Source organism: Columba livia, chromosome 16 (assembly GCF_036013475.1).
Source record: "Columba livia isolate bColLiv1 breed racing homer chromosome 16, bColLiv1.pat.W.v2, whole genome shotgun sequence".
NCBI lineage: Eukaryota > Metazoa > Chordata > Aves > Columbiformes > Columbidae > Columba > Columba livia.
Window position 1 is genome coordinate 8,945,426 of NC_088617.1, and position 24,900 is coordinate 8,970,325.

Consider the following 24,900-nt stretch of genomic DNA (forward strand, 5'->3'; position numbering starts at 1 on the left):
TTCTGTGCCTATATAAAATTTATTATTTGTCACTTTCATCAATACTGGAATTTTGCATTCTTGAGTCCTTCTGTTTCATCTCCAGACTGTAGGGGGAAAAAGTGCCACACAGATTTCAGTCTTTATAAATCAACAAATTCGTCATGGTAAGGTGGTGCCACGTTGTCCTCTCACCGTCTAGTCAAAGCTCAAAAGAAATCAGCAGGGAGTGGGACATGGCACAAGGTCATTTTGCAAGTACTCTGCTTATTTTTCACAAGAATTCAGGAATTAATCTAAATTATTAATCTGATTTAGGAAGACATGTTTGACACATCAGATATTTCTCCTCTTCCGACATTTCTTCAGCTCAGTAGGATGACACCTTAACGAGTCACTCCATACCAGCATTGCTGACCACACAAAGACTCCTTGGCTTCCCTCCCTGTTTTTCCAGGACAGACATAAAAACATTTGCCATGTGGTGCTTTTTTATTCCTTGTTGTAGTTCCCTAATTGGACAAAGAAATGACACCAGCAATTCAAGTGCACCCAATACCTGGTGAATTGGGAACACACACCTTCAGTCACTGCATGAGGTTCACCTGAACTTGTAAAGGACTGGGTAAACTCCTTTTTTCCTCCCAGACATGGGTTGTGCGGACAAGCATCAGGTAATCACTGTGAAGCAGGTAACAATGTCAACTCATTTGAATCTAGGCTCTGTTTCAAGATGAACTTCTGAGAAAAGACACCAATGACACACCAGTGTTCCTCAAAATAAATCCTGAAATTTTATAATTGTCACCATTTGCTTCCAAGGGAAGAGCTGAAAGAGTCTGCCAGAGAATTCTGTTTTTTACAGCTAATCTTTCTACCACTCCAAGAACTGAAACCAGCACCCGCAAGAGGAATAGCAACATACATTTATATTTTGCTAACACTTATCAACAGCAATAATATATCAACCAAATGTGTCTGTCACAGGTCCATTTTCCCTTCTTTTTCTTTTCCTGTCATTCACTACTCATTACAGAAAACCACGTGGGTAAACTCGATCTCTGAGATCATCTTTGTAGAGAAACGAGCTGCATAGCGATGCTGAGGGATCCATCTGCAGTGGGACCGGCAGCCAAACCCCCACCCCACCGCGCATCTGCACCCCGGCTCTGTGATGGGAGGGGAGGACGTGGCACCCCCTCGTCACTCAGTGTCACCAAGCCCAGCTTTACACCTGCGGTCGTTCTGTGGATGACAGCACAGGCAAAGTGCCATCTTGGCATCAACGCCAGCGTCTCTTGAGGGCCGGGCTGGAAGGGGGTGATTAGGCTGGCATTCAGCCTGGGGAGGGAAAACCGGGGCAAGGCGCTTTGGCAAAGCTGTGTTTCAGCAGCGTGTAAATGCAACTTTTCTTGCGTGAGGGAGGAAAAGCAGAGAGTTTGTGCTTCACAGAATCACAGAATGGCAGGGACTGGAAGGGACCTGGAAAGCTCATCCAGTGCAATCCCCCCCTGGAGCAGGAACACCCAGATGAGGTTACACAGGAAGGTGTCCAGGCGGGTTGGAATGTCTGCAGAGAAGGAGACTCCACAACCTCCCTGGGCAGCCTGGGCCAGGCTCTGCCACCCTCACCATGAAAAAGTTTCTTCTCATATTTAAGTGGAACCTCCTGTGTTTCAGTTTGCACCCATTGCCCCTTGTCCTGTCACTGGTTGTCACCGAGAAGAGCCTGGCTCCATCCTTGTGACACTCACCCTTTATATATTGATAACTGTTAGTGAGGTCACCCCTCAGTCTCCTCTTGTCCAGCTCCAGAGCCCCAGCTCCCTCAGCCTTTCCTCACATGGGAGATGCTCCACTCCCTTCAGCATCTTGGTGGCTGCGCTGGACTCTCTCCAGCAGTTCCCTGTCCTGCTGGAACTGAGGGGCCCAGAACTGGACACAATATTCCAGATGCGGTCTCTTCAAGCCACACTCCCCATGCCATGAGCTTGGAGCACCCCTACGACTTCACCAGACCCACTGTGAGATTACCATCACTATTACTATTTCTTTATTTTTTTTTTCAGCTTACCCGAACCAGCTGTTGTGGAAAGGGTCCTCTGGAATTCTCTGGCACGTTGATGGGTGGGATGACCCAGTCTCGCTTCTGTCGCCGCAGGCCGTTCACGCTGCGGTGCTGGCGCCAGGGGAGCAGGGTGTCACTTTGCTGCTGTACCAGCTCTCCAGGCAGGGTCTTGTGTCCTTTTGGCTGTTTTGGAAACAACAGAACAAAACCAGTGAGCTCCTCCTCCTTTCTTAGGACTTCTCCCAACAGCGGTGCTTCCCTGAGAGCAAACGGTCACATGTAACTGTGAAAATCACTGTTATTAATGTGATATATTTCTGCATCATAAAGACACAATATGCTTTATTGGCAACTCTGCTGCCACTTCATTTTCACAAATATATGGAGTTGTCACTGTCAAATCAAAATGCCTCCCAGAATATATCGTCTTCATTACAGCAGCTGCAGGGAGCTTTAGCGGCACATTGGGGTAAAGAAGTTTCTGCAAATTTCTAATAAATGCAACCTATCAGAACACAGAAAAAGGAAGATAATTCCTTTACAGCCTATGTCATGGGCCCGGTTTTATACCCTGCTCCTTGGCATTCGCAGGGTTACAGACACTGCTGTCCTGCCAAACCAAACAAACCACAAACCGAGGGAGCGTCAGCTCCATGGGTGCGAAGGTGAATTAGTTCAGTTTCGCAGTAATTCATGAGGAATGACCTTTTCATAAATGCTGGGTTTTGAAGACAAATCCCAAATACACATCTCTCCACACAGCCTGTGAAGTGTAACACATCTCAGTCAGTAAATAATTTTCCTTATTTGGGGCACCTCTGAGTCCCTCTTTGTGATTTTTGTGTTTTTTTGTTTTTTGAACTAGGGATTCTGCCCATGGCATCCTTTGGTGTTGGACACTGTGGCATAAAAATGGAAATGGTGGGACCATAGTTTGGACTTTGAGTTCAGTTCATTATTAGAAAATTTCTGCCTTATAGAATGATGAATCGATGAAATGTGGATTTGAAGAGGCTCTTCAGAGGTTAATACTTAATATACTTAACGCTTAAATAGTGCGTGCCCTTCTAGGATTCCAGGCATTACTTCTAGAAAGTCTGCAGAAAAGATAAGGAACAAAGACAAGGTTTTTTTTTCACTATATGGTGACCTGCACTCGCACCAGAAAATGTTCAAACTTTGATAAATCAGAAAGATTGCAAGCCACATGCTCTTCATTTGAGGTAAGATCTAGTGGGAATACTACTCTGTGAATTTTATATTTTTCAGCTCTTTTTCTTAAAAAACAAAACACAAAAGGCAACGTCTCATAAACCCAATAACCCTGTAGGAAAAAACAGCAAATTATTTTTTGAGGGTCCTGCAATTTTAAGACACACTCAGTTTTAGTCTTACTCCAAACACACAAAGTCGAACATCCTACAAACATTTGCAAGCATTTATCTGAAGGCACTGATTTCATTGCTTCAGGGGTTTATAGTTAGACGTAAATCCATCCATTAGTACATTTCGGCTCTTGATCTGAAGTGCAACAAAGCTGGGGAGTCACCCCGAAGTTATATAGTATATATACAAAAACTAAACAGTATATGGAGCTGAGTGGTGGCTCCAAAGCTCCATGGATGCCCAGAGCTGGGCACAGCAGCAGGGAGGCCGTTCTCACAGCTCGGTCGTGGCTCCAACCGGTGTTACCTGTGGAGGGCAGACATCCACTGGCTGCAGCTGTTGGAAGCGTTTGTGCAAAAATGCAGCTATTTTTACTGCAAACCTTAGAAAATGAGCCAGTTCCAGAGCTGAATTTTCACGGAATAGACAAATACAGTCTTTTTCAGTCGCACACGTAGCCACTTTTCTCAAATCACTAACTCGCGCCAGCAAGGTGACTGCTGTTTATGCTGTTTCATACACCTTCGACAAGCACTGTCACTAAACTGCTGCAAGATCACTCCACCGCTGTTCAATATTTAGATGTTGTTCTAAAAATACTTGCTTAAGTGTATAATGAACAAAGAGACAGCATCAGATGCGGTGGGGGGGAGACTTTCTTGGGATATTCAAGATATTGGTAGGTACTGTTGAGCTTGCCCTTCCTAGGGGATGCAATTTTCTATATCTGATAGTTTTCATCTAAAAAGGGTTTTATCACCAGGAAGATGTATTTTCTGAACACTGATGAAAACAATATTATCTAAAGAAGATACCCAGAAATGAATGTCACCATGAAATAGGACTACCAAACGTGAGCTACAGAAAAGTGGATATTCCCCCCTTTATTTTTTTTTAATTGGCTTGCGATTCCCAAATGGGGATCCTTTGAGAGCAGGTATTTGGATCAGTTTATATAATTGGCAAGTGAGCGTGGGGACAGATTATGAAAGGATGGTCAAATAATTTGTGCTCTGCTGAGTTTACACAGTGGAATGAGTCTGAACTAAAGACAGACTTGAGAATTAACATGAATCCCAAAGCTCCATGTATACTGAAATAATTAGTGTCAGCTCAGCAAGGCAGTACCAGCCTTTTTAGTCTTTATGAAATATTTGCTGGCAGGTGACTAGACAGTGACTAGCTTGCTTGTCACTCTTGATGATGTTTTCCTACATTAGAATAAATCATCAACATGACTCTGAATTCGGTATGTAGAACTTCAAAAGCGTCTTGCAACAACAATTTTTTTTTTCTTTCTTTTAAACAACAGCTCTTTTTTATCTTCATTTGTTGACGATGCATTCCCATGACCTTAATTTCCCTGGTGTTGTTTAAATACGTTGTACATGTTTTCTGCTGTTTAAAAGCTGTGAGACAAATGCAGTAACAAAGTCTGGTGAGTACAAATGCCAGAACTATTCAGATCTCTGACTGAAACATCCAAGAACATCTCTGGAATAACAGCAACGACCAACTGCGAGCCCCAGAAACCTCTCCTGTACTTTTGAATTTGCAAGGATCTAAAGTTCAACTCAGAAGCAGAACGTGGCATCAAATTAAATTAACTATAAAATACAGCTTCCAGTTCTGGTTTTGCCGAATAACAGTTTTCACTGAGATAACAACTGCTCCTTCTCTCATGGCCTTACTGGCCATATGTTTTCCAGAACTTTAGGCAGGCATTTTTAAAAGATAAAATATTCCTCTACATTTTGTAGTGTCATCAGAACACAATCTGTCCATAGTCCTTCTCACAAGCAAATCGAGCGCCTCTTGTGCCACTGCTTTAGGGTGGTTTCCCTCCCTTTGCTTTTGCGAGGTGCCGTCACCCCCTCACACATGGTGAAAGGATGACAGGTGCTTGCAGCAAAACGGAGAAGCCAGTTCATGAAACACACGGCCAGTGGGAAAATAAATCCACTTGCCATTCTCAAAATTACGCGGTGGCATTTATAATTCGTTACAACAGGATCAAACACCAAAGATGGAACGTGTGAGCATGGCCTTTGACAATACACAGATAATTAAACGAGGATATAAAATAGTCAGATAATTCAGTAATTATGCTTGTCTATTACTTTATGACATTGACAAACCAGAGAAATACATCTGAACCAAAACAGATGAAAACCTTCCATTCAAGCAGAAAAAATGATTACAAAGTGTGGGATGAAGAAAAACAACGGGAGAAAAGACCATGCTGGGACGTTTAATTTGTTATGATTCTGGATTCAGTATGATCTAATGCCTTAGTATTCATATCAGGGCATAATTTTTTAGAGCTTGCTAATGAAGCGATGCAAAGCGTGCCATGCTAGCTGTATTATTTAAAGCCGACATTCTGCAAACCTGGGGTCAAGACTTTGCTCTGAGCTGTCCAGTGTCTCTTCCAATGGTCCTGTGGCCCTAACTGCGACATACGTGTGTAGGATGCCAACGGGGGCAAATGATAATGCAGCTTCTGCTAACAAAATGTTTCTTTCTCTGAAAAGTGCTACTCCAATATTTGTTGTGAGTAGCTGCAGGACAGGAGTAGAGCCCCTCCGAGTTTGATCTCCCCGAGTTTCATCTGAAGACACGCTGAGGATTAACTGCAGCACAGTGTGGCAGAATCTACCCTACAATTCCCCTTGCGACTCTTGTTGGTTGTTTTTTGGCTATCAGTTAAAATCAATTAAAAGCAACTGAAGTCAAATGGAAACTGTTCACTAAGATGACAGGTCAAGCCCTCAGAAAGCAACGAGAGATTGAAGGAGTCAGTCTCATCTACAGGGATTATGCAAAGATCTTTCTTTGCAAGGGCTGCTCCTCAGAAGGTGTAGGACTTTCCTAAGTCCATGTCAGTAGCTTCAATGGCGTCTTTCTGGAGTAATTTCCCGTTGCTTTTCAGTCTAGAATTGCATTTAATGATGGTGAATACAACCTGCAGCATTTGGAAGAGAACATGTAAACAAACCCCTAGGGACTGTCAGACTTTTAAACCAAACAGATTTAGGAAACCTTACTCCAAAGTGGTGAGGTTGAACGCTGCTCCAACTAACTCGGTTTATGCCACAGCATTGATAGATCTGGGAGAGTCCACGTCTGCATTTTGCACTGGTAATGAAAGACAAGTCAGAATAGCCACCTAGTTTGTCTACAAACTCCTGTCAGTGTTGGTCTGTGCCTCGTCAGCCTTCCATTTGTTGGGAGACTCGGACTAAACTCAACCCCTACACACAAAAGAGCTCGAAAAATACTTTGCCAAAAAAACAGCACACGTGGGATCCCCACAGCCCCTCCAGCCCATTCCTGCTCGTGAAAAGACGGCTGCGAGCCGCTGACTTTTCACTAGTCCTCGAATAAAACCAGTGAGTGTGAAGAAATACCAGCTTTCGCCTTCCGCTACACTTAGCAGTCGCCGGTCTCGCCAGCTGGCGCGTCTCCCCTCCCAGCCAACCTGCCTCCCATATCCCTCAGCCTCTGGCTACAGAGACATCTGGAAGTTATTATCCAGCAGAGCGTATCACAAACCCATTTACATAATATAATATCATATTTTGTGTTCCTGCTTAGCTGAACATTTTGGATCACTCTTATGTTTGGGTAAATAAGCCACCATTCCCCGCGTATAAATAACAGGGCATCTTAGGGCACGTTTGTTGGAGATTATTAATTTTATAGGGTTCAACCAGCAAAACTAAATGCTCTAGATTCGGCACTAAAATATTTTATTCTTGCACTTGGAATAGAAGGTAACTGCGATCGGATGGGAGGTAATAAGGCTTCTATTTCCCAAGTATCAAAATTATTTACGATTTAACCTGTGCTTTATTTATATGCCAGTCTTATTATTTTTACAGGATCTGCAACACTTTGGACTAGATATTTTTCAGAAAAGAAATAACACTTGGCTTGCTTTGCTTCCAGTGTCGCTCCCAGGGTTTAACTGAGGCACCGTGTGTTTTTAATATATTTTTATCGATACAAGAGGACAGGAAACCACCTTTAGTCCATTGCTCAAACATCTCCTCTACCGAGGTGCATTTTGAAACCTGGTACCATTTTCTACCAAGGAAAAAAAAAAAAATCTGTTTAAAAATATTTAATCTGAAGCATTTTTGCTTGTTTCCATGGTAGCTACGGAAAGGACAGGATAAAATTATATTTACCAAACAGAAAATAAGACAATGAAAATATAGCTTAGTTCTTTAACAAAGGAAACATGAGAGTGCTGCAAAATAAACATTTGCATGAATTCTGTTCTAAGGAGGCAACATTTTGCTGACATCAGGGACAGCAGTGGGGAACGAATGAGCCTTTTTTTCCCAAAATGCACCATTTCTCCAGTTTTTGATCTTTTAGCAGAGAGAGATATTTGATTTTGTGTTCTTATACAATATAATGAAAGGATTGCAGAACAAACAGAGAATTTATTTATTTTAGGGTAATTGATTCTTTTTTATTTAGGTCATTGCTGAACTCGCCAAAGTTAGAGACTGGAAAAAAGTAGTTTTAGAAAGATCAGACTTTTTATTTTAGACTTTCATTTACTCCAGTCATTCTATGTGAAGGTATTCTGTAGGAATTCCACAGGTAAGGAACCCATAATCTTGTTTTTCTCCTTATTCACCCTCTAGAAATCTGTTGTGACTATCAACATTAGCTCTATTTACTAATAGTTGTAAGCTGTGGTAAATTTAATCAAAGATAGCTTCATGTCACGTCCCATTACCATCTCGGCATAAATTGCTATTCATGAATGATTTGTGTCAAAGTGCTCTGAAAACTAGTGTTTTAGCAGCAAGATGTTCCAATGTGCACAGTTCTTCAGCAGGGGCATTAAATTAATGTGTTTGCAGAGAAGCCACTAATTGACAATGAGACGTGATTTTGGCAGTAGATTCCCACTTTAAAGATAATGAACAGTGTTCAGATACAGAGAAGAACCCCCCATGCTCTTAAAACTATACTAATAATTTCTGGTATAAACAGGAATAGAGGGAACCAATCCTGACAGGGTATTTCAAGTGCCAAATCAAGCTGTTTGATCATCATGACTTACAAAAGCAAACAGTGGAATCTCAGCATTTGTGACTTTTATCAAATCTGGCTACATACAGTCAGGAATGTTATGTTTGGATAGGAACTCATTAAACAAAATTACCTCTCCATTTATAGAAACCATACAATCACAGTATAAAACATTTTAATTAAATCAGCTAGTTAAGCAAAAATTCATCACTTTTTATTTTTATTTTTTTTATTTTTTTATCAGCTAGCAGTGGGGCTGCATAGAGCAGTTCACATTAGAGTCAATTAGGAAGAAAAATTGTCAGATTTGGCAAGTGCATGAGCTTCCAGAATACACCAGCTGACAGGGAAGAAAAAGTTTGACTAAAATCTACCAGAGTTACTGCACCCCGAGGAGGCAAGGAGCCACGGAAAACACAGACGCGTGTACCGGCCGTGCCAAACGTCCCCTCCCAAGGAGTCTGTGTCAAAGCTGAGCAACCGCTTGCATGTGCACTGTTCCCTGACAGCTGAAAAATGGTGCATTTATGTAAATTTAAGGTTGTTAGGTATCTAGCCGGCTTTGCAGACTTTGGAAAATTTTATCTAATATAACTAATAACAGGCAATCAGTGTAGCTGAGGAATCAAAACGCTCTTTAGTGTTGCAGGGCTGCAAAGGAAGAAAGGGCTGAAGAAGAATAATAGGTAAAAGCAGGATATTTTTAAACAGGGAGAACACAACACCCTGGTTTGTAATTCAAGCAGGAGATCCTTTCTTTACCAAAAAATGCAGTAGGACCCTTAGCAGGCAACTTTAATTAAATGCAAATTTAAGTCTGGATTCCAGAGAAAAGAGACACCCACTAGCTCTCAGCAAAACCCACAAGGTTGCCACAGAAGATGACTATCTCTTTTAAAAAAAACAAACTCAGATTATTCTCTTTGATCAGAAAACCGAACAAGATTAGTGGCCCAGAGAAGGACCTTGTAGACATGGGCTGCAGCCAACACGCCAGCTTGTGCCTCGAGCCAGAATGGGGCTTCTCATGTGGCTGCTGCGCAGGTGGCCCTGCTGGGACAGAAGATGGTCATTTCCCAGTACAATCTGCCTGAAATTCAGAAAAAAACTGAACTCATCCACACCTTCTGTTTGCCTCAATGTTTGGTGAATTATCATTTTAAGTTGAAATGTGGTAAGTCATCAGGGCACTTCAATATGCTGCGCTTTCGTACGAGCAGAATAAGGACACCTGCAGAAAACACACAGTTGTGTTCGTTACTGAGCAGACATGAAACGCGAAAGGTATCGCCAAGGTGAGCGAAGTTTCGCCTGGGGTGGGGGTGCTGAAATTCATCCTGCGGTTCCACACCGCACTGATCATTAGAGGTATCTCCTGCACCAGGCGCTGCTTTCAAGATTTCAAATGATGCTCTTCCTCCTCCATTCTCTGGAAGAATCACATACCGAAGCAGGCACAGAAGAAATCCATCTGCCTTTGGTGGAATCTTTTATGGTTCCCCCAGGTCTCAAGCACCTGTGATTCTCTTCTTGTCATTGTCAGGCTCTGAATCTTGCGAGAGCCTTCAGTGAACAGGAGAAGACGATACCACCCACAAAGCACAGCTCTCGATGCACTTTTCTGTCTCATTTTAAGGCTTGAACATCTTATCCCAACATGAAAAGTTCTGATGAGGCTGTTTCCTTGTAAAGCTCCCCACATCAACTTGACCTTTACACATTCCCTTTGTAAGATTTAATCTCGTAGTACTTCTTAGGTAGGATTGTTTAAGAAACATCTAAATTACAGTTGTACTCTAGCTTCTAGTGTTTACAAAAAGGCACTTCTATCTTCAAGTTAATGTCATTCTCATCATTGGAAGGAGCCATACACAATGGCTTCAGAACTACAATTACTTCTCAAGAGCATGGCTATTAAATTACTGAAAACTACATACTTATTACCTGTTCAGATACCTATGGGACAGGAATAAAGGTGGTAGGATCTCATCATACACTATAAAGTATAAACCACCCCTGCAGCTTGATATTAGCTCTCATTCTGCATGTCTTGTTCAGAAAAACGTATAAAATACTGGGCTAATAAGCTAAGTTCTTCTACCCAGATAAAACTTCTAACAAATAATTTGAAAGATTGTTTCAAAACACATTTCTTTTTCTTCTAGAACTCAGCCTACTGCAATTGTTCTTCATCACAGAAAGAAGCGGGAGTGAATTTACACCTTAATAAGCCTATGAAAAATTTTAATCTCATTTTTCTAAAGACATGATGTTCAAAAGATACATGAATTAAAATAATCATAATGAATTAAATGTAACAATATTCCTTCTCTTCATAATGTTCGCAAGTAAAAAGATCACAGGAGATTTAAGAGATCACAAGCACCACTGCTACTTCAGCACAAAGCAAAGTAATTCAGTCTGGTACTTCTCCCTGGTGCCAGCGTGCGAGTTGTCCCTTTCAAGTTATCCTTTGGTTATTTCAAGAGGCTCTTGAGGAAAGGCTGTTTGCCTTTTATCCCCCAATTCTGGAGTGCACCTAAGCAAATGCTTAAATTTGAACAGGCGAACACATCCAATTTATCTCCGTTTGCATGATTAAATTTAAGCGTGTGTTTAAATGCTTTGCTGGATGGAGACAGACCTGGTCTCCTGAAGTTGGGAGGAACCAAAGCCCTTCTTCACCCTGAGCTTCGACCAACCAAGCTGGGCTAAACCAAAAAGATGCACACAGCCCCTAAAATAAAAGTTTATTTTACTGCATGTGCCTGCATGAAGCAATTTTTGTCTTTACTCAAATTCATGTTTACACGCAGCTGCCAACAGATTGCCACAGCACTGAAGGATTTTTTTAGGAAATTCAGTCCAAAATGTTTTTTGGAAGTGGCAGTCAGACTTCAGCGGTTAACAACAAAGAGCATGAAAAGGGAGGTCAAAGGCTTTGATCTGGCGAGGGCAAGGCGCACATCACAGGCAGGCAGCACACGGCAGTCCAAGGGTTTTGTTTTATCAGAAAAACTTATTTCCACATAGGCAGTTCAGTCCTTAGGAGTTCCTTTTGTTTGAAGAAAGACAGATCTGGAGTGAATTTCACTTACGGATGATCTTTCTAGTACGGCTTTGAGCCTGACCCTTGTTAAGATGCTGACTGTTTAAGAACTAAATGCAGCAAGTGCAGCGTTCGGAAACTTCCCAGAGTGGGCTGATTTTCCAAGGCAATGAGCACCTGTATGTCATATCTTATCTTGGTTTCAGTGCAAGGCAATGTGATTTAACACACCTGAAAATCAGGTCAAGGAAGTTCACATGTTTTCACAAACAGCACTTCCATCTCATGCAATGATTAAATGCTACATGTTCAAATTCACTTTATCATGAGGTTACACAAGGTCACCTGATGCATCTTCATTAGACTTCCACAATTAACAGGAACAATCTCACTGGTAACAATTATATGATACTCATTAGTCACCTGCTTTCTGACTTTTTTCCACTAATCTGATTTGTTAAAACCTCAAACAATGTATCACAAGGTACCTAAAGTAAACAGAAATCACTGTATGTACCCTCACTATGATCAGCCAAGTTCTTGTCTCACTGACGAGGATACAGAAATAAAAATGATGCTGGCTGCTGTTTTACTGGACTTAGTTACTGCCTTGGATCCCCCCCAGAGGTAGTTAAACAGGACAGCCCCAGCATAATGACCCACTACTCAAAACATGCATAAACATAAGCCAGAAAAAGGCAGGACGACAAATACCATCCCATTTCTTCAGCCCCTCTGTAGTGATCACAGAGTGCGAAGGGGCAAACTCCATCACCGTGACGCCGCGTACAACATCTCACCCCAATGCAGGGGAAGGAAAGGGAACAAATGTGGTGGCTCTTTTTCCTGTTTCTTCCAGGTGCAGCCACTTGAGAGCATCAGGAAGAACAGGAGCACAGGAAGGACAACTCCTCCCTAAGCTGTTATTTCCTTCCATCAAGGGAAGGCTACATCTTCATCCCTGCACCGAGCATCCTGGCTGGAGCAATAACCCAGGTCATCAACACAATCAGTGCTGAATAAGCCTTTCCTTGCCCGGAGACCTTTGTATTTGTGATCAGCAATAAAAGGCTGTAGTGGAATTTAAAATCTCAGCCAGGTAAATGCCAGAGATGATTATTTAAAGGCTTTAAATAATAATAATAAAAAAAGTCTGGCTGTAAGAATCAGCTTTTCACATTCATATTATATAGCTCTGGACTCACACCTGGGTTATGAAAGAAGCCCAAAGTAAGATGAGACATAATAAAACGCGAGCTGGGCTTAGGCAAGGATTGATTTCTGACAGTAGTTCTCAATGTTTTAAGCACTTACTGCACGCCCGTATATTTGCAAGATTTTAATTGCACAACTCCAAGTGATCTAACATTGCAAAAAATTACATATCTCCATACTCAGAATTTGAGAAGCTAAGACAATAAGAAGCTCAGGCTGATATAAACAGAATTCAAAGAAAACAGTATTCTTTTCTTAAAATAAGTCACTGGCAGCAGATGACTGGCATCCTACATGTACTGAATATATCCTGTGTCTGCAAGCTCTTCTGCCATTAATTCCTTTCTATGCTGTGTTTCTGTGACCATGATTTTAACCCATGAGTAAGAACTACAGAAAAATACCTAAACTAATAAAGAAAAGAAATTGCCAGACATGCCTTAATGTGCTTAGGCACATATAAGCACTGAAAAATAAAGACAAATATGGAAGAATGTGCCAGAACTTCAGATGGGACAAAACGACAGAGGGAATGGAGGGACAAGGGGGAGTTCAGACCATACGGACAGAGGGAAACACGGGTACTGATGGGCAAACGGTACATATATATCCATCCACGTACTTAGGAAGACTTGAGTTTCTGCAACTAAGAAGCGGAGGACACTGTGAAGACTGAAGTCTTCAGCAAAGTCACTGTTCACAAACGTAATCTTCATTTTTAGACTTTTGGTGAAATCAACATTCAATTGTTAGAAATAAATGCACACACTCTCAGAAAATAAGACATTGCAGTGCTAATTCCAGATAAGTAAAGTCTGGCTTTATTTTGTTCTGCAGCATTATCCCACTCAAGTTTATCTTTCATAAATGCTGACACCAGCTACAAGGACTTTATATTATTTCATAAAAAACTTTTATTTTCTTCCTCTTCTTCTTTCCAAATTACACCCACAGGTCCAACTGATGCTTTCAATTGCAACAACAGGCATCCAGACAAGAACAGTACAAGGAACTTTATCTTAAGTATTTATTGTTATGCTAGAATATCACTCAGTTTCCTCTGGGGTAATTCAGCACTCCTGTGGGAAATATGTGACCTCATTTGCATTTTCTAATTGAATTGCTATCAGGTTTCCTGCAAGACTGAACAAAAAAAGTTCCTAGTTACTACCACCACTTGTATTAACCAGAAAAAATTTTACATTCACGTGTTTGCTGGGGAGGAGAGGAAAACGTATGCTTCATGTATCATAAAATACATTTCAAAAATATTTACCTTCTTTGCTATCATTTCATCCTACTAGCGTTAAACTTTAATGTGGTAGTCAGAATTCTTTCATTGCTGTGGTTGCCAGTGAAAATGTGCTGATTTTCCCAGGTTATTCAGTTATCTAGAGCAATTAGGACATTTATAAGGACAACACTATGAAGGAGGGGAAACTGTTATTGTATCGGGTCACTCACCATTAAAACACCCCTTGCACGGAGAGTAATGGCACCGCCCTGGGATCTGAGACACCAAAACCTCTGATTTTGCAATGAAAGCACACAAGGGGACGACTATCCCAACAGTAGCCACCCTGAAAGTATGTTGGCCACCACCAAAGCTCTCCCAGCCCATTACACAGATTTCCAGTCATCTATTGTGACAAGAAAGGATGACAAAGCCAAAGGATCACATATTGAGGGGTTTATCCTCCGCAACCCATTTTGCAGACAGGCTATAGAGACTGGGTTTGCTCCCCCTAGAACACACATGGAATTTGCACCAGAGAGGGGACTTCACTCCCGGTCCCCCAAAACCTCAGTCTGTATCTCAACAATGCTGACTTCTCCTATAACATTTGTTTTGTGTTAACCTCCGTAGTAAACCAAATGCCTAATAATGGTTATTTGTGTTTCCACTAAGCTTTAATCCATGGATAGCTGTGAAAAAAAATCGGATTTATGCTTTCCGAGGTAGTTCAGTGAGCTTCTTATCAGGCAGTGGGGCTGCCCCAGCTGAGGACCATCAGTGATGGAGAAACCCTCAGAAACACACAGGGTGGGCGAGAAAGGCAGAAGGACGTGTTTGTGCTGTAGGTACCAGTGAACAGAGATGAGTACGTGAGGTAAGGCAAATTTCATGCCAATTATTTTTAATATCTGGGAACTGTTCGGCGTTTTCACAAAATCAGTCACAAATTTACAAAGTAAAATGGAAATGGATGTATGCGTCAGTTGGTCTCTCTCTCTTTCTCATGTCACCTCCTCCTTTCTCTCCCATATTTGCCATTTCCATATCCTGAATATAACATAACAATTTGAAATGTCTTTAAAAAAATTATGTATTTCTACTTGAGTCCTATTATACTATACAAACCCAAATGTGAAATCTGTTTCTAGTAAAAGCCATGAAATGTAGTATATTAGGGTCATGGCCTGAAACACATTGAACTGGATATTGTTAGGTTGGGTTTTTTTTTTGGCATAAACACTATTATTTTTTAAAGTAATCTCATAATCGTATTTATTTCTTTAGTAAACAAAGGATTATTTTGGTTGCAAAAAGCCCAAGCATTTAAATAAAACACAAGTCTGATGCCTGCTATAGGGACCCACAATAAAACTGCTTACGACCTTGTCATTAGTCTTGTTTTTCATATTTTTCCAGCCTCAAACTATATACTAATAAGGCTTTTAGACAGAAGGGATATGAATTTTAAAAAGCTTAGCTCTCTCTGTTTTGAACCAGAGTTCAGCTTACATTAACATTAGATTAATTTCCAACCAAATATTTTACTAAAGCAGAAATGTGTGCTTATTCAGTTTTCTTTCTGCTATGCTGAGAAGAAATTTAAAGCAGTATATAAGACACCTTGCTTTGTTCCTTCAATATTTAATTACTTTTAGAAGGCAGCAGTATTTCTTTGGTTAGAAAACGGCAAATACAGTTGACATAACATACAGGGCTTAATTATATCTTGCACAAGCCAGAGTCTTACTGAAAAGCAGCAAGATTGTATTTATGCGACTCTAAGCCATGCAAAACCTCAGGGGTCAGCCCATCGGGCAACCACTAGATTTAAGTCTCTGCAAGTCTTTTCCTTCTTGTCTCACACGTGGCAAAAATTCTCCCAAATGGCACAGGCTCACATGGCGACATCCTGACAATACAGCACCGCAAGTCCCTTTCGCCCTCCTTCCCTGCCCTCTCTGCCCCAGCGCTGCAGGAAGGAGGGCAGGAGAGGCCAGTCTTGCTATTTTGACAATCACTGCGGTGCATTAATCCAAACTACAGCCATGACCGAGTGACTTTGCTTGTCCCTGAACTAGCCGTGACTGTTCCCCGGTGACACACACCTTCATCCTTGCTCTGCAGGTCTTCAAGATCCAGCAGTAAATCAGGCTCTTCAGCCAATTTCCTGCCAAATCCTGTTTAAATGTAACCATCCAACCATCACAGAATTGTTTCTTTTTTTTGAGAAGGCACCACGCAATACAACTGCATTTACTCAGTGTAGCTCAGGATCTTCAGCCCAGACTAACATTGGAAAAGAAGGAGGAGAAAATGAAAAGGTAGAGAACTGCTGCCACCGAAGATGCTACGAAAGTGGTGGGACAGAGAGAGACACTCGAGGGGCAGACCAGCAGAAATATGTTTTCATGGAGTAGTCCCACGTTACAATGGCAAATACTGCCCGCAGATTGCTGGGGAGAGACAGATCCTTCCTGCTCTTCAGCTACATGTATGAAACTAAAAAGGAAAGCAAGCATCTGTAACCTTCTGTCTGAAATACCAAATGGTGCTGGTTTTCTGCTCGGCAGCAGTGGGGAAGGGAAGATGCTGGCATTGAGCGGAGGGGACGCTGGCCACTGCGGTGCCACACCATGCTTTGCTGCCTCACTGGCCCGTGCTGTGTGCAAGCCTATGTCCCTTAGCAGCAGCAGCAACACTCCTTCTTTCTACATCAGAAGGGAACAAGCCCAAATCCCCCCTCTGGAGGCCCTCAGGTCACGGAGAGAAAGGAATCACTGTGAAAAGCAGGGAGACGTTTTAGCAGCATGGCAGCAGCAGCCAGTGCACAACTCCAGGTCTACATCGTCACAAATGAAATCTGAACTTAACATTGTCTTCTCAAGTAGATGGTTGGCTTTGACTCTGGAGGGAGGGAGGCACCCCTCATTTGCAGGTTTTATTTCAAGTATTAGCAGTGAGATGCAAACACATATAGTGTAGGTGTACAATCTGCACTGTATAACATCATTTCTGTCAGAGAGGTTCAAGGACTTTTTTCAAGAAATGTGATGCTGTTCGTGGTTTCTCCTACCTGGACACTGCCTTAGGAAGCACAGACCAGGCAATGCAACCAAATGCCATGTGTAACTTTTAAAGGTTCGGGGCACACAGGCGAAGGAAGAATGAAATAAGAAAAAGAGCTCTGAAAACTTCTTACCTTGTGTCCATTGTGTTGTGACTTGTCTGTCACCAGGAACCTGACAATTGCCTCCCATCTGCCCAGGGTCTGGGGGTCCCACGCGGTCACTACCAGAATCAGCTGCTTGGAGGGCATCTGCACCTGGTGCACAGCGAACATGGTCCCATCTGCCCTCACCTTGAAGTCCAGGCTGTTGGTTTCGTACCGAACTCCCTTGTTACCAGCACAGTTATTAAATTTTACTAGAACAGAGAATAAGTGATGGAAAAAACGTGTGAGATTGGCGTGATAAGGAAAGCAATCAAATACAAGTTTCAGACATTTAATTTTCACTGATGTCTTCTATATCTCTAATAACCATCAAGGAAATGATTTAACTGTTTCTTCGACCTTTCAGGAGTGCTCTTGTGTTTTATCTCCGTTCCCCAGGGAAGAAGTTGTAAGCCATTTTTAAAGTATTTGATACAGTTTCATTAGATCTCAAACACAGCTGTTCCCCATTTCTACAAGTGGATTTCTCCCTTGTCGCCATTATCTTTTAAATTCGACTGGAGTCTATTACCCACACTGTGGGTATTTTTTTGCACGAAATGTTCTCCATTTCCCTAACCCTTCAATAACCTACTTACCAGATAGCCTATTTGCACATTCTTAACTGAAATTCAAAAGCCCATAACAATTCCATTGTCAGAAAAAAAAAAATTAAACCAAGAAATAGAATTTAAACCTTTTTGTAGAATGCATCTGCTACGGGAACCAGACCCCCCCAACCATGGCTGCGATCCCACCCTGGCCGGCCCCTCCACACGACAGCTACTGCAAAGAGGAACTGTAAAACTTGGCTTCACAAACCTCGACATGCCATTTAAAAGCCTACACTGTCAGATCAAAGCTCTCCGGTTGCTGATATTTTTATTTTCAGTGTTTTTTTGGTCAATTTCTTTCACAGCCTAGTTTGAAAACTATTTTTATTGGCATTATGAAACATGTCACATACATTAGGCTGGAAAAAACCCAAACTATTATATGACAAAATTGACAAATCTGATAGAAATTGAACCTGCAGCTAATCACATAGGAAACAAAACACTTTCTGCCATTCGAGCAATCCACAGGGTGGAACACACATGCGGTGAAGGAAAAACATATTGTACCCGTAAAAACATCTCAAGTGAGTGAGAAGAGATATACAGTTTTCTAGCCAGGATGGCTACACGGGTTCTCATGCTGCAGCTTCTGAGTGCTCGGCAGCAAAGCTCCTGGCCTGCCCTGAGAGAAGGAAAACCTGCTGGTATTTAGACTAGTCTGAAAAGTAAAAACTCACGGAAGAACTGAGTGAGGTTGAAACACACACAGTTCGGTGGTACCTACAAGAACCCAGACCCAGAAAAAGCGGGATGGCCTCAGAGGCCTGTGAGGCACCTGGAGATCCCCCAGGGACCACCCTGCTGCCAGATCTCCTTCATCTCTCAAGAGTTTCTGCAGATCTCCCCTGCATGCACAGCTACAATAAATACATGCGAACACATCGAGTGCTTCACTGCTAATACGTTATTTATTTTCAGCTCTGTGCCATCAGCGCTGTTAGAAATGAGGTGAATCACTTGGTGCGTTATTGCGCTGCTCCGCTATGTAATGGCAATGCAAAAAGCCAGTTCCATCCATACGTCCTGAAGTACCCACACATCATATACAAAAAGACATCCGAGGAAGAGAGAAAGGAGTGATAATGACTGCACATTAAAAACAATTCAGAGCTTACTTTGATTTTATTGAGATTAAAAGAAAGCCCTACAGTGTACTAGTAGTCTGAGAGAAAAAAAAGAAATCCCTTCTTATATGCATACGTCGTGATTTCAGTATTCAGAGTACTTAAACATCTGCTTAAGACGCAGCGCCTGGCTCCAATATGCTGCTCTGGTGTCATATGTCACCGTGTCGACTTTTATGCTCCATTATCTAAAAATGGCTACCTCTCAGACGAAGTCCCTCTGTGACTCGCTAATTACTTCCATTAGTTTAAAATAAACTTGACTAGAGACAGAGAAAAGCCTGAGAGAAATTAAGTCTAATTTTTTAAACAAGCAACGACTCTGCCCCACGTTGCTCTTCTCAGGTAGCACAGGTAGATGCATGCTCAGCAATGAATTAACACAACCGGGTCCTCTTCGAAGAGTCCTTAGGAGCTGTGAGCACAAAAAGGCTTCATGGATTCCATAGTGTTTAGTCACAATGAGGGATCACACCTTGCACAGGGATGCGAAGAGCAGCAACAAGCTGTGGCTCACCCAAGAAGGTTCAGCCACACAAGGGTGATGATTCAGAAACTCATCGAGGGTCACAGAGTCGCAGAATGGTTGGGGTTGGAAGGGATCTCTGCAGGTCATCTGGTCCAACCCACCTGCTAGAGCAGGGTCACCAGAGCAGATCTCACAGGATTGTTTCCAGGTGGGTTTGAATGTCTCCAGAGAAGGAGACTCCACAACCTCTCTGGGCAGCCTGGTCCAGGCTCTGGCACCTCAAAGGAAAGAAGTTTCTCCTCATGTTTAGATAGAACCTCCTGTGCTTCAGTCTGTGCCTGTTGCCCCTCACCCTATTGTTGGGCACCACTGAAACTAGTCTGGTCCATCCTTTTGACACCCACCCTGGAGACATACATAAGCACCAATAAGACCTCTCTCAGCTTCTCCAGGCTGAACAGCCCCAGCTCTCTCGGTCTCTCCTCATAAGAAAGGTGCTCCAGACCCCTCAGCACCTTTGCAGCCCACCACTGGGATCCCCAGGCTCAGGTGCTGTTGGGTACAGCTGCTGCTCCAGGCACTGCCTACAGCCAGCATAGAAAACCAACTACAACACAGTGTAGCCGAACTGCTCACACCTTCACCACGCGATTGTGAGGACTCTCATTAGAAACCCTGTGCTCATCCTCCTGACTGCCCTGTGAAAATGATTCATTGGGATGTTAACATGACCATTGAGAATCACTGTTATATATATACACACACATATATCACATATATATATATATATTGGTTTTTTTTTCTTTCCCCAAATGTATGTCTATAAGTTTGGATTTAAAAAAAAATCAAACTATTGTTCTATAATACATATCATAGCTCAAGGAAAGGAGGTCTCATCTGTATTTTCAAATTCCACCTCTCACCTCTACTCTTTGGTCTCATGGAAGTAGAAATAAAAATTTCATCCAATGACAGAAAACCTTTGCCTTTGTTTTTCCTCCTTTTTCTCTAAGTCTACTTAATTTGAATTGATGCAACTCTTGACTTTAAAATAATTTAATAAATAAACAAATAAATATTGGCTCTGTTTAGTAGACTTAGATCCCTCTGTGGACATAAATCCATCTTTCTTTGACCAGTCTGAAGCCTGAACAACACTGCATGAATTTAACATTCAAGAGCTGCAGCATCAATAATTAGGATTTCAGATAAACAGCAGAGCCACACATCTATCATTTTTACAGGATGGCAAAAACCCTTTTTTTAACATACTCTGGAAAAATGTTCAGTGATGCTTATCCAGAGCTTATGCTGAAAACAGCATCAAATGCCTGATGAAAAGAAAGCCAAGAAGCACCCTCATTAGCAGGCTTTTAGGGTTAACCCTTTACCCTCATCATTTTTAATTGCTTCTCTATGAAAGAGGAACTACGGCAATTTGATATGCTGAAATAGGTATTGAGTGATGGGCAGAGAAGCTACAGGAGTCTACAGCAAACTGCTGGGCATCTGAGAAAAAAAAACTAGTATTTTTCTTAAAAAAGACACAGGGTGAAAAAAAATTCAACTTTTGCATTGTTCCCTTTTATTATTTAGCTTGTTAAGCTTGCTGGACAGAGTCAAATGATCAAGTGAGGATCTTGAAAGACGTACAAATACACTGAACTTCCTTGCCCCCCAAATGTCTGAGAAATATACTGAATTTAATAGGACTATAAATGGTATAAACCAAAGAATTCACTTTAAACCTTATTCTTCTGGATTCTCCTTTAACTTCTCCTAGACCATTAAAAAGTGCCCCCTCTGACAAGCTGCACAGGGCTGGAAGAGCACGAGGGATAATACTTATTTATTAGGATATACCCCCCATTGGGACATCATCCCACAGTTCAGCATATGGGTCCCTTCAGGACTCCATTTTTCACCACGGTGTCAGGGTTTATCCCTGCAAATATATTTCTTTACTGATGAACTTCTAAGCAGCAAATGCACACCGCTATTTACAGCAGGATTCTCTCTGCTCCCTTTACACCAGTGCGACCATGATAAATCTCAGCTGCCAAATCCACCCCTCGCACCACTTTTACAAACACCATTAAGACGAAGACGGCTTAACTGTAACCTTTGGAAATTTCAGCTGTTCGGGTAACCTGCAGGATCCTGAGCATGTACAGAAATGTCCCTTTTGTGTGATCTTTAGCAAATCACTTGCATTCCTGCTCTGGCTCTTCTGGCCCATTGCTCCCCTATGGCTGCGCTCATCCATCAGCCCTGGCCAGCGTTCCTCTGCATGTCACCACAACAGAAATAAACAAAACAAAACCAAACCAGTTTCTTAGTGGACAGGAACCTGTTGTCTAAGAACAGGCATGAAACCATTCAGTTAACCAAAAAAACGTACGCATTCCCAGGCATGCGGTGAGCGCATTGCGTTCTCGCAAACTGATTTCCCCAATAAGCGCAAATGTGAAACCGAGCGCGCTGTGCCTCATTGGAAAGCTTCATTTATTTGAGAAAGTAAGTACATAGTATAAACTTTTATGTGGCCACATTTTTGAGGCATTTTTCTTTACGTTCACACAACCCCTCTGCAATTCTGTGAGAAAACTGGTTTACGGCAGCCGAGTGAATTCCCCACGGCCACACTGGAAACCCCCAGCAAAGCTGGGAACTGAATTGTGAAATTCAGGCTGCCTGTTTCCAGCCAAACCACTGGATCATGCTGCCCCCGTCACCCGTGTACAGGTTAACCAAATACAAAAGTTTTAAATGGGAAAATTGACGGGCACTTCAAAAAGCAAACAGGCAGATTCTCAGTCCTACAAAACATTGGAGTGTTTCTAAGTTAGCACTGGGTTAAAAAAATAGGGAATGTCACACAACTTACTCTTGCAATTGTTTTGAAAAATTGAGTCCTATGAACAAATGTGAATATGTGGTGGAATTCTGGGATTAAAATATCTTGCCTGCAAAAGGCTAATGCTGAAAGGGATGCAAGAGGATTTTGCTTCTCTTGTACTAAAAGGATGGATATATCCAGGTACCACAGGATTTTCAGCTAATAAAATGCTCAGAGCCCTCACCTTCTGTACAAGAAAAACAATGCATAAATAGCACAAAATTATGGCTGTAAAACCTGATAGAAACAATGTATAATTTTCATCCTCCCATTACTAATTTTATAGGTTACATTTTCAACCATGTCCCCACAAAAAATATTACACTAATAAACGCTTAGTGTCTTTATTTAATATTTATAGCACCGTAGGAGAAACAAAATCTACTGGTAAAAGGTAAAAACAGCAATTCAAATAGCTACTTCAGAGTCTAATAAACATATCCCTAGTGATCAAGTTTAAGAGTATACAGAGTTTAAGAAAATGATTTGATACAGAAAACTGTTGGAGATAAATGGATGCATGTTGGCTGGTATATGAATGTACACAAAAATGTGCATGTTCACACCCTCGGCTTCACAAAGCATTGATGATTCATTAAGTCTTCTCAGAGTAAAAACCAGAAATACTGAATGAGTTAGAAGAATTAATGAACTGCCCCACAGTCTGTCATCTGCTGAAAATATTTAACATGATTTTGCATGTTCTTCATGTTATTTTCTTGCAATTAATGGCAGAGAAATCTGCTGCAATTTTACCCACTTTCCATATCTCAGGTCAATGTGAAACATTACATCCAATTTTCCACTGCATTATTTATGATCTCTGAGCTATGACTGCTAATATTTGCCTTACTGGAATAATAATAAATTACCATAGCAATTTACCATATGTAATTATGTTAAAGAAAATCTTTATTTATCTTCTTCTAATCTTCATTTACAGTGAATCCTCCTATAAGGAATATGCAAAAAATACAAGATTTGTGACATTCCCAACCTATTATACGCTTGTTAGAAATGACTCTATGTGCTAGTCTACCGGCGACACCTCTGAATCAGCAAAGGAGTAGCAATTCATCTCCAGCAGCAAGTAAGACAGATTTGAAATGGCACATAAAGGTATTTTCCATTTAAAAGTACATTTTGAATTTCCCCACCTTGAATTACAAAGCTCAGGCCCCTCCGTGATCAAATTATCCACGCAGGTTTGGGGCACACACTATTAAATGCTCAACTACCCCATGTTCATTTGCAGGCTGGTTTTGCTTTCACAAAACCTCCAAGAGGTTTGACAGGGGAAACGAAAAGTCTTGTTCATGCACATGTCATTTATTTAAGAGAAAATAAAATATTTCTGTGGGCAGAACTACACGGAAAATTCATCTTTTCATTTCCAGAGCCACCTAAATGCTTTCAACACCTTTTCCAGCTTTATATTCACTTTTAACAGCTCTTGCTTACACAGGGTTTCTGTTTCCGTGGCCAGATAAAAAGAAAAGGAACAATACATTTCAACACACTTAAATCGGGATCCTTTAGAAAGCCATTCTGTCACCTGCACAATCAGCCAGGAGCAATGACGAGCTGACAGTACATTAAAAAATAAATCTAAATCCCATTCAAACAAAACCAAACCAGCCCCACAGTAAACAAAACCCCATTTCCAGACACTGCCCGCCTCCTTCATATTCCCGCCAGTGCTATTTTTCATTTACTGGAAGCCAATCCAACTAAAATACATGTTTTTAAGGAAGGAGGATAAAAAAAAAAAGTATCTTTCACTTTTGGTATTGGAATTGGAGGGGAGTACAGACCCCTGGAGAGAAGGACTGTAGAACATGATAGAAAAGATGAATCACTCTGGCAGCAGCCAGCCAGCCATTAATTTTCAGCAAGCCAGGAGTTGGTCCAATTAAACCAGGCTCCTTTCTCCGCATTAACATGCTTTACTCAGTTTTTTTCCAAAGCTAAAACATCAGCTCGAGACCCCAAAGGCTGTTCTATTTAGGATCAATCAATCTACCTTGCTGCACTGTAAAACATACACTGTCAGCTCCGAGGCTAGCTCAAAAAAAGAGCAACGGTGGAAAAATTTGATAAATCGACATGTTCTGGCAGTTAGTAAAGGGATTCTTCCTACACTGCCACTTATTTTTATCTGATTAGAAACAAGTATTAGGAAAGGGAATATTCCCCTCTATTCTCTTCCTGGTATTTAGCTTTGGGTTAAATGGAGCCTTTTCACCCCCAATTTTCTAAATCCAAGCCAGAAGCTTCCTAGCGCAAAGGTGGAGAGATACTATCCAGATTTCAAAGGGCAGCGAGTTTGAACTGGACTTGCATGATGTGGAACTCACATTCAAGCCTTTTCTACAGCACAAGAACATGAACCTGCATCTATCAGTGCTCCATGTTGAAGACGTTATTCACCGTTTTTTGCTTTTTTTTTTTATGCTCAGGGGTTTACGGTGGGTGTGCAACCTCACCTCTGGGCTTCCAGCACCTCCTCTGGCAACGACGGCTTTACTTGGGATTTCCCTGCCCGTTCAGATCCTGTCACTCTCCTTCCACCCTGCTGAGACATTTCAGAA

General features: G+C 41.6%; 1 protein-coding gene across 2 annotated transcripts in view; it reads right to left on the reverse strand.

Moving 5' to 3' along the window:
- CDH4 (cadherin 4) overlaps positions 1-24,900 on the reverse strand; it is a 432,434-nt gene that overhangs the window by 153,750 nt on the left and 253,784 nt on the right. For both annotated transcript variants that reach the window (XM_065032403.1, XM_021283285.2), the window contains exons 3-4: positions 17,189-17,412; positions 2,054-2,230 (exon numbers count right to left, since the gene is read on the reverse strand). In XM_065032403.1, coding sequence (XP_064888475.1) covers positions 2,054-2,230; positions 17,189-17,412 — 401 coding nt within the window. The remainder of the gene's footprint in view (positions 1-2,053; positions 2,231-17,188; positions 17,413-24,900) is intronic.